The following is a 17262-nucleotide window of genomic DNA, read 5'->3' as shown; positions in this document are numbered from 1 at the left end:
TGCTCATTGTGCAAATCGGAGCAGGAAGTGAGAGGTGTAATGTATAATGTGCCACCAAACAACTCGGAAGATGAGCTACTAGCACTACTTTCTATCCAAGGTGTCACCAAAGTGAAAAGGTTTGCCACCACCGGACCCCACAACACCACAAAAATCTTGCCAATGGTTGCATTGTACTTTAACACCCCCAATCTTCCCAAAGAAGTCACCGTTGTTCACGAAAGATTTGTGATTAAGAAGTACATACCGAGACCATACATCTGTAGGAAGTGCTGGACCTTCAGCCACCCTGAAGAATCGTGCTCCAACTTAACAGTATGCAAACACTGTTCCAGTGCCCATGAAGTGAATACCACGTGCCTATCCCCCCCAAAGTGCCCAACGTGCTCAAGAAATGACCATTCCGCAGGAACAGCTGCATGCCCAATATTCGCAAGCAAGCAACGAATCATCCAATACGCCTATGAAAACCACATGTCGATCACGGAAGCAGGTAGACTCCACTCTAACCCCCAACAACCAACCAGAAATGGACAAGCAACAACATCTTAAGAAACAGGCGACAGCTCAATCAAAACTGAAATCGAGAACATCAAAAAACAACTTAAAAAACTCCAAAAGGCTCCAGCCAATCTAACCGCATCCAAAGAAGTCGAATCAAGAATAGAGAAGGTGGAAAAGGAAATCAGCACAATCAAGACCCAATTGGAACCGATCCTGAAACTAGAATCCCAGATGGAAGTTGGGTTCACCAGCCTCGATAATCGAATAACCCTGTTGCAAGAAATGCTCATCCGTGATAGAGAGGACAGGCTTAACCGGCAAAAAGAAAAGGACAAGAGACATGCATTGGAACAGCTTAACGCAAAATCCAGAAACATGGGAACCGGAGCTCCACCACCAACACGCAAGAAAACTGATGCTCAACAAAAATCCTAAGGTCACACCAATAAAAATACTACAATGGAACGCTAGGGAGCTCTACAGATCCAGGCTGGAATAATTCAAGAACAACCTACGAGCCCACAACCCACATATTGTCCTTCTTAGCGAGACTCATTGGCGTGATCAATACAATGTTAAATTTTCAGCATACAAATCTTTTCCCCTAAATCGATCAAGCCAAGGAGGAGGAGTTGCGATCTTAATTTAAAAAAACATTCAAGCTGCAGTTTTAGACTTATTATCGTATGATAACCTAGAAGTGATAGGAATTACAATCAAATTAAAGAACAACCAGGAGTTAGACGTAGTTTCTGTGTATTGCCCAAACGGAAGTCAAAGCAACTACGAAGAATTAGAAACTATACTCAATAATACTGGTAACAGCGCCATTGTTTGTGGTGACCTAAACGCCCATTCAGAGCTTTGGGAGGATGGTTACCCCACAAACACTTCCGGAAGAAACCTGAAACACTACATCCAAAACGAAGACAAATTTCTACTAGCAACCCCAAAGAATCTCGGCACAAGACCTAGCCTCACGGACAACCGAAGTGCAACTATAGACCTAACACTATGCACACCCAACCTGGCAAGGAACACATCTATTGTAACAGGACCGTACTGGGGCAGTGACCACTTGCCTGTCATTATCGAGATACAAGCTAACACAACTCTACATACAACCCCCCCTAGTCTAACGTGGAAATTCGCCGAAAACAAGTGGCAGGATTGGAACGATGAACTAGGAAATTCCCTTAAAGGAATCAACCAACGAAACCTCACTCCCGAAAATGTCTACAATATCTTCTACACAGTCTTGATGGAATCCTGCAACAATTTCTTCGCTCCAAAATCCGCAACCTCCCCCCGAGAATCAACTAAACCTTGGTGGACTAAAGAATGTCGCATCGCAAAAAAAAATGCAAGGAAAGCTTTCAAGAAGTGGCGCTCTACCGTCCTACAGGATGACAAAACCTACCTAAACAAAATGGAAGCAATAAAGAGAAGAACTATCCTGACAGCGAAGAACAGTGCATGGAAGAAACATATCGAAACTCTAGACGAAGGGAACGCTTCTAAATTCTGGAAATTCTCCAAAGCTATGATGAACGGAAGAAAGGAAACCTTCAATGCCCCTCTAAGTGACCCCAACGGCGAAATGACAACAGACCCACTAGAGCAGGCCAACCTATTCCTAGATCAGTTTTCACCGAACGACAATGTCCCCACCACACCACCTAACCCAGAACAAGAAAGAGAAATCAGGAATAACATACACGACTCAGACCCGGACCCACTAAACACGGAGTTTAGCATACAAGAACTGACACGAAGCCTCTCCCAACTTCCGGATAAAGCGATGGGCATTGACAAAATCCACAACCGAATGCTTAAAAAACTTAACAGTGAAAACCGAAAAAGTCTACTACAAATACTTAACATTATGTTCCAACAAGCTTACGTACCAAAAGACTGGAAATGCGCCATTGTATCACCAATCCTCAAACTGAAAAAGCCACCAGGATCAGCCGATTCATATAGACCAATATCCTTAACTTCATGCCTAGGAAAAGTGATGGAAAAAATGATCAATAATCGACTCAAGTGGCATCTTGATAAACTGAACATACTACCCCAGATGCAAACCGGCTTTAGAAGAGGATGCAATACCACTGACAACCTAATAAGAATAGAATCAACAATTAAAGCTGGTTTCAATAAAAGTTACCCAACTACTGCCATCTTCCTGGATATCTCCAAAGCTTACGACAACGCGTGGATAGATGGAATCCTTTTTAAACTAGCAAAAGCAAAAGTTAAAGGCCAAACACTAAAGTGGTTAAAGAATTTTCTCACCGGCAGAAGCATCAGAGTCAAAGTGAACAATACATTATCAGAAGAAAGGGAAATCGGTAGAGGAGTCCCACAAGGAAGTGTACTTAGTCCTCTCCTCTTCAACGTAATGCTCTCCGACTTCCCAACTCCAGACAACGGTTGCGAGTTATCCCTTTTCGCTGACGACATCGCAATATGCAAAACAGCGAAAACCAAAGAAGAGACAGTAGAACCCTTTCAGAAGATTCTTGGCCATATAGTAGACTGGGCCAATAAATGGAAGTTTCAATTTGCAGTAGACAAATGCGCCTCACTTACCTTCACAAGAAAAAGAAAACAGGAGCCAGTTTGCCAATTCAAGCTATACGGAAGCAGTATTAGTGAAGTTCGACAGTACAAGTTTCTTGGAATTATCCTCGATCACAAACTAACATGGACACCACACATGGAAGCCACCATTAACAAAATCCATAGGAGGGGGAACGTAATTCGAGCAATAACATACGGCAAAACTATCCTGAAAATCCCTCTACTCATCCGTATTCACAAAGCCATGATTCGTAGTGCGAAAGACTACGGATCAACCATCCTCTCAACAATTCCGAAAACAAGACTTGGTAAATTGGAGCAGGCACGAAATCAAATCTTTCGTATCATCCTCGGATGCTTTAAATCAACCCCTAGGGCGCTAATCAACATTGAAACTGGCATCTACCCCGTGAAAGACAGGTGGGACCAACTGGCCTATAACTACCTTCTCAGACTAAACGAAAAGCCGTGGAATCCAGCTTACCACACCATACAACAACTTACGCAGATGAAAACAACTTGGAAAACCTACAGTACCCCAGCAGCCATCTCCCACCTTAGGAAACTAGACCCAACTGGCAAGACTTTCTTTAAAAACCTACCATCGCATACCCCAGAGGTTGAACCAATACCACCATGGAAACACTTCCACATACCTACAACCTACTTTCCACTCATCAAAAAACAAGAACGCAACTCAACTCTAACTACTCAAATCTTAAGAACTCTCACAGAAAATCCAGACCCCAACCACCTAGAAATATATACTGATGGATCAGTATGCGAGTCTACAAAAACTGCCAGCTGTGCCTTCTACATACCAAAAAAAAAGGAAGAAAAGGCATGGTTACTCAAGAAATTTACAAACAGCTTTAACGCAGAGCTCTATGCCATCAGGCAAGCTCTGTATCACCTTAATAACTACGAGATGGACACTGCAACAATATTCACCGATTCCTTGTCAGCTATACAAGCAATTTCAAACTTCAAATGGGACTCCAGCCTAGTCATATCTGAAATAATTAACCAAATTGTTAATCTCAACTCATCGGGGACACAAATTATCTTAACATGGATACCTTCACATACTGGAATCCCAGGGAATGAAACTGCCGACCAACTGGCCACGAATTTTTGCAAGAATCAACAACACACCAACAACTATATTCAAAACAAAATCGATGTTAAACAAAATATTGTAGCGAATGGTTTCTTGCTAGTTCAAGAAATACGAGAGTGGCGTGAGAGAGAGAGCTTTGACGCCCGTTCTCACCCTCCGTTATGGATGTAACGGAGAGACTCGCCATCCGTCAGCAATGGTCATGTTACTTCCTCCAATCGCTTAGCCTTGAATGGACGGAAGAGCCGAACGATGAAAAAGCCGGGGGGACTTGAGTAGGCGGGCAGTCTTGTGTTAGTCGTGAGTTATTTTTCATTCTCTTTGCTAAGTGTAGTTAGTTTTTCTGTCTTGGTGTTACCCTCTTCTATTGCATCTTGTGTACTTGTGAGTGTTGATCGAAAACCCCTAATAAATAGTGTTACCCCGTGATCGCTCGTGACATGGTGGAGATGCAGGGTACACCTGCCTGCTAGAGTAAGGTAAGACTAAACAGGGTTTTCTTTTGTGAAGGTAATAGTGGAGTAAGGAACTAGGAGGCGGGTACGGTTGAGAGGTCCTTGGGAAGTGCGACCAGCGGGTACGGTTACCTTAAATTGCTTGGGCATAGGACCACAGTCCCGGCCGAACTTCTTACCCCTCTGTTTTCCCTCACTACCTGTGAAGACCTTGCTCTGTGGGTAAAATAGGTGTACGGGGGAACCTTGAGACCGGAGAGTCGTACGATTTCCGTTTAAGGGGGTAGATGAATTTTGGTCAACCTAGGCAAAGTAAAAGGATAAGAGGGATCGCAGCATCACCTGAAAGGGAAGCTAGCGAGCGAGGAAGGCAAGGGAGTGAGTTGGAGGTTAAGCCGGAGGTCCTGGCGGGAGCTTGCGTGGACGCAGGGACTCAGACTTCACCCTCGATCGGCCATTTAGCTTCAAATCTTGGAGCTGAATCCCAGAATCCGATCGGAGGTGTAGGTGGTCAGACCCAGGTTGTTTGTAATTATCAGAGGTTGCGAGCGCAACAGAGGCCCCGGGATAGTGGGATTGGGGAGCAAACGGTGGTAGAACCTGCGAGTACCTCTGAGGAGGTAGTGGGAAGAGTGCGGGCATCGACGTATCCACTCGCTCCAGGTAGTGAGTCCGCTAGTAGACGCGAGCTTGTCGAGAGCGGGGTAGAAGGTACATTCAACGCTGAATCCCTTCAGTGGGACTCGGGGGATTTGCGTGAGATTTGGTTAGAGCCGAGACACTCAGAGGGGGAAGACTCTAGCGAAGACCCAGGTAGATTAAGTTCCCAGGGTGGGAGAGGCCTGAGTGTCTTATCGGGAGATTCGCCGGGAGAGACTTCGAGTGACGACGAGAGAGAGTCAAGTAGCGAATTTTCTAGCGCTTCGAGTGTCCCTTCCTCTGTACCCCCTTTAGCAATGGCCCAACGAGCACCCGCACCGCAGCTGAAATACCGTGCTCCCCCAATTTTCTTCGGGAAAAAGGACGAGGATGCCGCCGATTGGCTGGAGCGCTACGAAAGTACCGCTCACTACAACCGTTGGGGAAACAATGAAAAAGCGGAAAATTTTGGGATGCATTTAGACGGGGCAGCCCGTAAATGGTTCCTTTGTTCGGGCGCTCCCGCCCAATGGGAGGATATCCCGGCGGTGGCAGCGGCGCCAGGGGTAGCGGCTGTGCCGGCAGTGCCCGGGCTACGAACAAGGTTCCTAACGGAATTTCAGTCGCAGCATTATAGTCGTTACCAAGAAGCTCGGTTACGCCAGCGCAAGCAGGGCATTGAGGAGTCGGGAATCGAGTACTTTTATGACGTAATCGATTTATGTCGTAAGGTAGACCCGGGGATGACCGAAGAGGCGAAAGTTGATTATCTTTTTAGGGGGCTGAAACCCACCTTGTTGGAGAAGATTTGGATTGTTAGCCCTAAAACGTCCGCAGAATTTTTGGCAGCTCTGAAATTGCACTCGGAAGCCTCAGAATTGGCTAATCGACCTGACTGGGCCATTAGCGTCCTAGGCGCTGCGAAGGGAGGGGCGCCGCCTCAGAAGGATGCGAGGGATGAGTTACGCGATTTAGTGCTTGAGCTAAAGGCTGAACTCGCTGAGTTGAAGCGAGCGGATAAATCCACGGGGTCTACCACTAAGCGGGAGGGGGTGAGGTCCCCTCAGAGCTCGGTTTCGTTTGCGTCTCGTACAGTAGACGGGAAACCAATTTGCCATAGGTGTGGGAAGGCAGGCCACATAGCTCGTTTTTGCATGGCGGAAAAGGTGAATGACAAAAAGAAGGAACCGGCGCGGCAACGGACGGAGGGAGGACGAGACGACTCACCGGATGACCGGAAGGGAAACCGGAAGGAAGACAGAAGGGACGCGTCGCGGACCGGTGGGGCAACTCGCGAGAAGAAAGTCGAGAGTCGCGAGGCCCGAGACAGTGACGGGGTTAGTGTCGGAATGGTCTCAACCGATGAAGATGAAGCTGAGGAACCCACGGTTCTACTCATAGATTCCTCACGTTTAATTACCGAAACTGTAACCTGTCAAGGGGTGGATATCCGGGCCGTAATCGACACTGGCGCCGTAGTGTCAGTCGCGTCCCCCGAGTTGCAGCGTAAGCTACAGAGGGAACGGGTGGAGTGGGACGGGCCGTCAGTGGTAATGGTGAATGGGCAAAAGGCCCCCCCACTAGGTGCCATGGAGTTAGAAATCCAGCACCAGGGGAAAAGAGCCAGCGGACGAGTACTAGTACTCGAGATGAGGGGCATCGAGCTGCTGCTGGGAAATGATTTCCTTAGTCAGTTTAAAAGGCTGCAAATAAACTACGATGCAGAGCGCCCGGAGTTGTTGCTAGGAAGTATAGTGGAGGAGTTGGCTGACGAAGAAGAACACAAATCAAGCCCGAAGATAGTGACAAAAAGGCTAGAATGCTCCCTCCCCGGGCCATAGTTCCGGTTGAGATTGAACCGGCAAACTTGGGCAAAGCAACCTGGATGATTGAGCCCTCCGACCACCTCTCACGAGTTAAGGGAATCACCACTGGGAAGGTGCTAGTGTCGGCTGACCCTCTACTTGATCGCGTGCTTATCGTAAACTGGGCAAATAGTAAGACGTATTTACGGGAGGGCACGGTGTTGGGTCAGATAGAAATCGTTGATTCATCAGTAGTTCCCATTGAAGAAGCGGCACCGCAAAGAGAGGGTGCGGCTGTCATGCACATGTCAGAGGAAGCCCGCCCTGGGCCGTCGCAACCGGGTGTCATCCCCCGCGAAGCTTTTAGAAAGAAAGTCTCGACTGACCTCCCCGCCGCACACGCTGAGAAGGTAATAGACGTGCTCGAAGAGTTTGGCGCCTGTTTCGCCCTTAAAGATGGTGAGCTAGGGATGTGCCGGAAAGCAGTGCATCGAATCAACACCGGAGCTGCCGCACCAGTGCACCAACCGCCGTACAAAAGCGCATGGAAGGAGAGGGCGATAGTGCAGGAGCAGGTGGACGAGATGTTGCAAAAGGGAGTAATCGAGCGCTCCAGTAGCCCCTGGGCTTCCCCGGTCGTTTTGGTGAAAAAAAAAGATGGGAGCTGGAGGTTTTGCGTGGATTATCGGCGGTTGAACGCCATCTCGGTGAAGGACGTATATCCCTTACCGAGAATAGAGGAAACGTTATCTCGTCTGGGGAATGCTTGTGTTTTTAGTACAATCGACCTCGAGAGCGGGTACTGGCAAGTACCCCTCCACGAGGCCGATAAAGAAAAGACGGCCTTTGTGACGCCGGACGATCTTTACCAGTTCTTAGTGATGCCGTTTGGTTTGGCCACGGCCCCAGGAACTTTCCAACGGATGATGGATTTAGTGCTTACAGGTCTCAGGTGGACAGTCTGCCTCGTCTACCTGGACGACATTATTATTTACGCGGCTGGGGTTGACGAGCATTTGAGCCGAGTCCGTCAAGTCTTGTCTACCCTACAAGGAGCGGGGTTGAAGATCAAGTTAGTTAAGTGCCAGTTCGGGGCGGGCGAGATCAAGGCTCTAGGTCATGTAATCAGTGGGTTAGGTATTCGCCCAGACCCCGAAAAGATAAATGCCGTCGTCAATTTCCCTACCCCCACCTCGTTCAGAAGGCCCAGTGAAAGACTGAAATGCGTGCGTAGCTTTGTGGGGCTGTGTTCGTATTACCGCAGATTTATCCCTCAGTTCGCGCATTCTGCTAAACCCCTGACGGACATGTTTAAGAAAGGGGGGTGTTTTGTATGGGAAGCGCCACAAGAGACGAGTTTTTTCGCCTTGAAGCAAGCCCTGGCCCGAACGGCCACTCTAGCCTATCCCGACTTTAATAAGCCATTTGAAATTCACCCCGACGCGTGTGATTACGGCCTAGGGGCCGTACTATTGCAACGCGTCGACAATGTTGAGAGACCACTAGCGTATGCGAGTCTACTCCTGTCCAAGAGTGAGTGTAACTACTCCATAACAGAAAAGGAGTGCTTGGCTCTAGTGTGGGCTGTGAAGAAGTTCCGCAGTTACATCTGGGGAATGGAGACTCTGGTGGTGACCGACCACCACGCCCTTTGCTGGCTGCTGACGAAGAAAGATCTAGCGGGACGCCTAGCCCGTTGGAGTCTCCAACTCCAGGAGTTTTTACTGCGTATCGCGTACCAAAACGGGCGATTACACTCGGACGCCGATGCACTGTCTCGTTACCCAGCTGACGCAACTCTGGAGCTTCCTGAGGAATTACAGTGCATGTTTGCCGCTCTGAGTATCGACCTAGAGACCAAAGGTGCAATCCTGAGTGCCCAAAAAGCCGAGTGGAGTCGCGCATTTTCTGAACTGGAAGAGGGGAAGCGATATCCCCAATTCCGTCTCAGAGATGGAATGCTATGTCGAGCGCAAGAAAGAGAGGACGGCCTCCTTTTACGATTGTGTATCCCTCAGTCCTTCCGAGAGGAAGTGATGCGTGCCTGCCACCATGACATTACTGCGGGACATTTGGGGTTAACACGGACCCTCCACAAGGTGCAAGCTCGGTATTACTGGCCGGGTATGGGAAATGACATTCGTGAATTCGTGCGGAAGTGCCGCGAGTGTCAGTCGCGCAAACCGATATACCAGCGTCCGGCTGGATACATGGAGATCCAGCAGAGTGAGCATCCCTTCGAGAGACTGGGCATGGACATTCTAGGCCCTTTCCCTCAGTCCAAAACTGGTAACACCAACATCGTTGTTGCCGTGGACTACGTTACAAAGTGGGCGGAGACTAAGGCTCTGCCGAGAGCGGACGCCGCGGAGGTGGCTGACTTTTTAGTGAAAAGTGTATTGTTGCGTCACGGAGCCCCTCGTCAGTTGACAACCGATCAAGGACGCTGTTTTATGGCCGAGGTGACACGAAAGGTACTGCAGGCGATGGAAACCAACCATACGCCCACCACGGCATACCGGCCTCAGGCGAATGGTTTGGTCGAACGGCTGAATCATACTCTGGCTGATATGTTGTCTATGTATGTAAGTGCGGATCACCGGGATTGGGATGAATCCTTACCATACGTTACCTTTGCCTACAATACCAGTCGTCAGGAGAGCACGGGAAGAACCCCTTTCTACCTCGTGTATGGGAGGGAGCCCATTCTTCCTGTCGACGGAGCCTTAAATTCCGACCCGAATCTTGTTCCTCCTCGCGACCAAGACCCCACGGAATGGGCCCTAGGAAGGTTACACCGAGCGCGTCAAGATGTACAGAGGCTCAGTGCTGCTGTACACAGAAAACAAAAGACTCGGTACGATGGGGGACGCCGAGAACCCCGACTTACCTGCCGGGAGAGGAGGTGTTAATTTACAAACCAGTCCGGAAGATCGGGAAGTCGGAAAAGCTTCTACATCGCTGGTTTGGTCCCTACACGATCATACGCCAAACCACCCCCAGCAACTACGAGATCAGACTTGGCAGGTCCCCCAAGTCCGAAATTGTGCATGTGGAGCGCATGAAGCCCTTCATCGATTGTGTGAGCCCTAGGCCCCAGGTGCAAACTACAAGTGCCTTGAGCTCCGGCGATGAAGAGGCCTCTCAGCAGGACTCGCCCCAGGCCCCCACTGGAAATCGGGCGCCGGTCCGACCACCGGAGCGGCCTCCGTCGTTGGAATCAACCATCCCGCAGCAAGCTACACCAGCCGCTGAAGAGGTAGGCGGAGGCCTCCGTCGTTCCGCGAGGATCCGGGCGGCCAGAAAAACATTCCTGTTGACCTTCCCGCTTCTATTGTTTCTCACGGTGATGGGAGAGTTTAAGCCCGCCTCAACCAAGGAAGTAGTGGCTTACCAAGGGGTGATTTTTAAGTCAGAGGGCGAGGTATCGTTCTCTGATTCCGAATGGGTTGTGGCTACCGACCTTACGTTTGATCACCTGACGACCATGATGAAGACCCTGCAAGAATGGCTCGACGTGAGGATGGATACTATGGCTAATCGTTATGACGGCCCTAGAGATAAATTCAAGCTAACGCTACAACAGCATGTGAAAGGGAGAGCAATCGTCGAGCTAGGGAAGCTGCGACGCTGTAACCAACGTTTCAGTGATCTAAAGGCGGCCGTCAACCTGCAAGCTGCGAGGCGAAAGCGAGGACTAATCGACGGAGGTGGCAAAGTCCTAAATTGGCTCTTCGGAGTGTCCACGCAGGAGGATCTCGAGCATGTACACGGTCGCCTTGACAGGTTATCCACGGAGACTACGTCCATTGTGCATGCTTTGGAGGTTCACGCAACTCTCATCAATGAAACCTTGTGGGAGACTAAAGCATTCGCTGACGCTGTGGCCGAATTACAGACCGCTTTCGCACAAATCGAGAAGGAAACCTGGAAACTGGACCACAAAATTGATGGTGTTGCACGGGAAATGGAAACGCATTGGATAGCTATTACGAAAGTGGAAGATGCGTTTCGGCAGGTGGAGTCCGCCATCGCCTGGCTTGATGAGGCGCTGAATAATTTTTCGGTTGGCATCGCCACTATGTCCATGGGGCGGCTTCCTGTTACTCTTTTCCCTCCATTGCAAGTGCAAGCGGTGCTGAAGGAAATCAAGGCGGTTTTACCGCCCGGTTGGTCGCTGAGTCCCTCCATTCAGAACGGGGATATCTGGAAGGTTTACACAGAAGCGAAGGTTGTCGTAGCGACCGTAGGTAACTACCTCCGCATCTTTATACATTTACCCGTGTTCGAGTTCCCCTTTAGGTTAACGCTATATGAGGTCGTCAGCTTACCGCGCCCCATTGGCAATGCCACACTAGGTGCTCAGTTTGAGCCCCTTCCTCCATTTCTTGCCGTGGCTAGAGATAGCCAGGCCTTCGTGGAACTGACGGCCTCCGATTCTTCCCGCTGCGTGGCTTCACCTACGTCCATATGCCCGCTCAGCCGAGCCGTAAGTAGGAAGCACCGGGAGTCGAGCTGTGCTATGGCACTGTTTTTGAAGGACGAGGTGCGGAGCCGCATCTACTGCAGAACTAAGCTTTCGCCCTGGAGAGGCCAGCAGACGGTTTATTTAGGTCACCGTAGATGGGGTTATTCCACCACACAAGGAACCACTATCACGTTCACCTGTCCACACGAACGCGGGAGGCCCAACACCGTCATCGAGAAGGAAGCGTTTGATGTCTTCGAGGTTCCCATGTCGTGTTCCGCCCACACCGACGACTGGATTTTTCAAGCAAGCCTCAGGAAGACTGCCATACATCCACTCAGTAACCATACTTTACCGACTCTGACGCAGCTGGAGAACCTAGATCAGATCCTACCCGAGGACGCTGAAAGAGAAAATCCCCCTCTCGGCGAGAAAAACAGTGCGCCTACCAAGCCCTTACTATCGCGCCACGCTAGGTTTGGGAGCCGTCTTTCACTCATGGGTGAGCACTTACGCGCCATTGAAGAACAAGAGAAAGCGAGAGTGGATATGGAGGTCAACCGCACCGTCGGCCCCCGATACCCCTATGAACTAGCCGTAGCCATAGTTGGCCTACTGCTGGGCGCCGTGACTGTGCTATTTTTCGGCTGGCGCCGATATCAGTTGTCGCTCGCCAGCGTTACCCAACGCTTAGTCGAACTGGAAGGCCGATTAGCTTTGCATGAAGCTGAAGTGGAGGGACGGTTGTAATCCGACCCCCCCAAACACAGAACAACTTATTTCAGTTTTGGTTTGTGTCATTATTCTTATTCCTAACTTTTTTTTTTCTCTTTTTTCCTCCCTTATATGTAGTAGGTCCGGTATTTTATGTGTGGTTTTTCTGCTGTTAAAGTTAGTGTGTTGAATTGGTTTCATGTATGTTAATTAGAACGAGACATTAGGCCCGTCTAGTTTCTGCTCGAGGGAAAGTGCGATCGGGTCGAGTCGCCGGCTGAGGAGGGGGATGTAGCGAATGGTTTCTTGCTAGTTCAAGAAATACGAGAGTGGCGTGAGAGAGAGAGCTTTGACGCCCGTTCTCACCCTCCGTTATGGATGTAACGGAGAGACTCGCCATCCGTCAGCAATGGTCATGTTACTTCCTCCAATCGCTTAGCCTTGAATGGACGGAAGAGCCGAACGATGAAAAAGCCGGGGGGACTTGAGTAGGCGGGCAGTCTTGTGTTAGTCGTGAGTTATTTTTCATTCTCTTTGCTAAGTGTAGTTAGTTTTTCTGTCTTGGTGTTACCCTCTTCTATTGCATCTTGTGTACTTGTGAGTGTTGATCGAAAACCCCTAATAAATAGTGTTACCCCGTGATCGCTCGTGACAATATAGCCAACGCCAAATCTAACCACAGAAATATAACTTTTGCAAAACTCAAAGCTCAATCAACCAACATGGCGGTTATCAACAGGAAGGAATTCGGGTTCTTACCATGGCACAACAATAAAAATAGAAAAATCCAAACAGCTTTGCTTAGACTACGAAGCGGGCACAATAAACTCAATCACTTCATCAGCAGATTCGATCCGGAAACGTCAGAAGAATGCCCCTACTGCTGTGCAGAACAAGAAGACACGACGCACTCACTCCTTTACTGCCAGGAATACACTGAAGCGAGGGCAGAAATGGGAAGTAACCTCTTCCCCCTCGCACTAGAAGTACCAACACTGTAGGGCTCAACAGCTCTATCCCTAAACACATCCAACAAAAAATTACATCCTCCCTAATCACATTCATATTAAAAACAAAACTTATTGAAAGAATCTAACCTGTGTCTGTCCTTGGTTCCATTGTTCTGTTTTGTTTTGTTTTCTTGTTTGTTCTCACGATGTAAACCTCTTGTAAAAAGCAATAAACCGAAGCATAGGTGTGTAAGGGACGTCTGTGACGACCCGTAAGCTGTCACCAGTGACAACCAGTCATGGCCAGCGGCACCTATCTTTTTTCAATTGAATTCAAGTGAATCCAGCGAAACTTCTAGTTCTAGCAGTTCTTCTGTCCTGAACTATCCTACTCGTAAATTTGAAGTTTCAAAAGGGAAATCAACTGGTTTGTCCCAATGGATTGTCACTGGCATTAACGAAGAAAAAATCAAGAAAAGTAGAGAGATTTACAAACCCTCGCTGAAAAGAAAGGCTGATTTGCTAACAAATCCCACCTTGAACGAGTCGATCTAACACCGACTGAAGGCATCTAAAGGTTCAAACGCTACCAAGGCCAACATTGACCCCACGGAGAAGGTCTTGAAGAAATTATCCTTTAAAGTCCAAGATCTGATCAAGCCACTTTTATTTCTCGCCGGCCGCTCAAGACTAAGGAGAAGAAGAAAAAGTGACAGCAAAGCCATCAAAGACGCTCTCAGGCTTTGGGCCACGCTCTTTCATGACATTTTGAAATCTCGTCGACACAACAATCTTTCCCAAGTCTATCCCAAATACATGGGCCTGTTAGATCGAGATGATATATGGTCAGGCGGCGAGGACCTTTTTGGACGCAAATTTCTAAAGCATCTCGTCGAGGAGGCAAAGGCGCAGGCTACTTTGGAAGGTATTGCCAAGAAGAAAAAGAAAATATGGCTTCCGAACGACCACCCAGTGGCTTCCACAAGTCAGTTTAAGAAGCCTCAAACTACTTCAACAACGGACCACGCGATGGGTATGTCACAGTCTCCCCTTATTCGTTTGGTGGCCGAATCTCGCGTTACATCAGTGCTTTGCCAAAAATCACGGGTGATCCTTGGATTTTAGAAACAGTTCAGCATGGTCTAAGCTTGGAATTTATTACACCAACAACTAAAAAGAAAATCCCGCACAATGCTGTAATGAACGCCGAACAAACAAAAATTTGTAAGAAAGAAGTTGCGTCTTTGCTTTAAAAAGGGGCGATTACGCCGGTAAAAGATTTTGGATTTTTAAGTAGTTTCTTTTTGGTTCCAAAAGCCTCGGGGGGGTGGCGGCCCATCATTAACTTAAAAGCGCTAAATTTTTTCATACCCCACCTACACTTCAAAATGGAAGGCGTGAACACCTTAAGGTATACCATAAGAAAGGAGGACTAGCTAGCTAAAGTAGTAATAAAGAATGCTTATTTTTCCGTGGCATGAAACCCATCTCCAAGAAAGTTTTTTTTTTTAAATGGGAGGGGAGGTTTTTTTCAGTTTGCGTGAACGCCCTTTGGTTTCGGTCCTGCTCCCAGGGTTTTCACAAAGCTTTTAAAACCAATTATTAGTTTTCTTCGTCAGCAAGGGCTTCGTTTAGTCGTCTACCTCGAAGACATTTTAATTATCAGCCATTCCAGATTATCAGCTCAAACGGCTGTCAAGCAAGTAGTAGACTTGTTTGAATCTCTAGGTTTCATAATCCAGGAAGAAAAGTCTGTATTACAGCCGTCGTAATCGCTTGAGTATATCGGACTTGTTGTCAATACAAACACACTGTCTTTTAATCTCCCGTCAAAGAAAAAAGCGAAACTTTTGGAGCAGTGCAAAAAAGCTTACAAATCGGAAACATTGTCGCTTAGAGAATTAGCTTCTCTTTTGGGTACCCTAAATTGGGCATCTTATTCAGTCGAATCAGAGTCATGAAACCTATGGTTACTTCGCTCAACGTTAAATCCTTCCATAAGCCCTCGATGACCATTTGCAAAATCTAGCTGTTGTATCCCTCTGGTGGGTGAGTGATGTACTCGTTGACAAAATAATGGGAAATTCAAAATATTGGTTTATTGAGATCTCACTGTCGTCTGCCATTGTTATTTCCCAACGTTTGTCATCTTTTTAAATTTTGATTTCATATCAGTTATTCATTTAAACATTACTCTTTAGTTTACTAAACAATAACTGACAAATATACAAGTTTTCAATTCAAAAATGTATTCACAGTTCCTTGACAGCGTTTCATAGCATCAAAATCCTTTATGATTAATCCCAATTCTTGGGTTGTAGAAAAATGACATTTAATAGCTTTAGGGCAGACTTGCTTCCCACCCATATGTAACAAAACTCTTTTCGTTGTCACAATTTCTACTAATTTTGTGTAGATATAGCCTTTTCCAGTTTTAGCATTATTGGAACAAATTAAGATTCCATTAAAGAACGACCAACTCCATCCTGTTACAGGTAACTGGACTACCCAAGAGAAGTGATCAAAGTCACTGTGGTCAGGTTTCCGTTCTGTGAAAATTGCCTCAGTGCTCGGATTCCTTTCCTCAGGAATAAGGAGTAATGGACAACAGGGAGTTGCTAATACGGGGGAATTTACATGATCCTCATCGTTAACTACTCGAGAAAAAAGAAGTATGCAATAAAATAACTAGTAACTGTACTTTAATTGAAAGTATTTACCTGTTGGTACGTTGACAGGTTGAACAAGCAGGGGGATAACAGTTTCTTTGCTAGTGCAATGTTTTGATGATCCTCCAAAGGTCACTACTGTAATTAAAGAAGAATTAATTGTAATATTGATCATTTTAATTCATCAAATATTAATTACCTTCTTGTACAAGCATACTGGCTTCACTTTCCGGCGTTGTTGAACAGGTTTCGACATTAGGAAAGTCGTCATCACACAACATTTCAGAATCATACAACAGGCTTTGTTGTTCTTCATCAGGTGGCAGGTTGAGGGAGCAGGGAGGTGAGATTTTCTCTACAGCTAAATCAATATGACGCTCTTCCATATTCTCTAATAAATTAAGAAGAATCCCTTGTAATACTGGTCATTGTAACTTAACGAGAAGTATAGCTACCTTCTGGTGCAGGTAAATACGTTTGGGTTTCCGACGTTGCTAAACACATTTCGTAATTTAACAATCTGTCAGCACTAACAATTTCAGAGTCAATCAGCACGCTTGGTTGTCCTTCATCAGGAGCCAGGTTAAGCAAGCAGGGGTATAACAGTTTCTCTGCAAGTGCAATGGTTTCATGATCCTCCAAGGTCACTACTGTAATTAAAGAAGAAATTTAAAAATACTTGGTACTGTAATTTAATGAAAAGTAGATACCTTTAGGTGCAAGCAAACTTCTTTGATTTTTTGTTGTTTCTGAACCGATTTCGACATTTGGCAAATCCTTATCACAAAACATTGCAGAATCAATCAAAATGCTCAGTTGTCCTTCAGAAGGCAAGCTGAGCAAGCAGGGGGAGGGGAGTTTTTCTACAGGTGTAGTGATGTGATGCTCTTCCTCATTCACTACTGATATAAAAGAGTTCATTATGATATTGGTGAATTTAGTTTAATTAAAAGTAGTTACCGTCTGGTGAAAGTAAACTAATAACACTTTCTGGTGTGGCAGTACTGCCATAAATGTGAGATGAAATGTTATGAGATGAAATATCATTTACAGACAATGATACAGCTGTGAAATTTTCATTGGTTGATACGGAAAGAGGTGTCTTTGATTGTGAAGAACTACCTTTTGACGCTGATGTTCTTGTAACACCATTCTTTTCCTTTCTTTTTATGCGTTTGGGTTCGCACACAGGTAATGGCATGTCTTGCTGATGCCTTACAGATATTGAAAAAGGGCCAACATTTGAAATGTTGGAAAGAACTTGCCTTTTTTTTATTGGCTTAAGAGACGGCAACTCTAAAAAAACAGTAGGGAAATTATTTAGTTATTATTAAATGTTATGATGTTTTATA

The 17262-nt window shown here is 46.9% G+C and overlaps 1 protein-coding gene across 1 annotated transcript; it reads right to left on the bottom strand.

Annotated features, from left to right (window-relative positions):
• Positions 1–15874: 15874 nt before the first annotated feature.
• On the bottom strand, positions 15875–16831 carry LOC116928677. The gene is made up of 6 exons (XM_045178436.1): positions 16778–16831; positions 16621–16687; positions 16366–16560; positions 16107–16301; positions 15962–16041; positions 15875–15895 (listed from the first exon to the last, which is right to left on the bottom strand). The coding sequence occupies exons 1-6, from the start codon at positions 16829–16831 to the stop codon at positions 15875–15877; spliced, it is 612 nt and encodes a 203-aa protein (XP_045034371.1).
• Positions 16832–17262: the final 431 nt, after the last annotated feature.

This window comes from Daphnia magna, linkage group LG8 (genome assembly GCF_020631705.1).
Source record: "Daphnia magna isolate NIES linkage group LG8, ASM2063170v1.1, whole genome shotgun sequence".
In the NCBI taxonomy this organism is placed as follows: domain Eukaryota; kingdom Metazoa; phylum Arthropoda; class Branchiopoda; order Diplostraca; family Daphniidae; genus Daphnia; species Daphnia magna.
This window is presented reverse-complemented; position numbering and strand designations above follow the sequence as displayed.

Excerpts from the sequence above, each read along its gene's own strand:
- LOC116928677 (XM_045178436.1), bottom strand. The coding sequence starts at position 16,831 with ATGAACTCTTTTATATCAGTAGTGAATGAGGAAGAGCATCACATCACT. Across the intron at positions 16,688-16,777 it reads AGCATCACATCACTACACCT|GATTTGCCAAATGTCGAAAT; the intron begins GTAGAAAAACTC and ends TTTTGTGATAAG. Across the intron at positions 16,561-16,620 it reads AAGTTTGCTTGCACCTAAAG|TAGTGACCTTGGAGGATCAT; the intron begins GTATCTACTTTT and ends CTTTAATTACAG.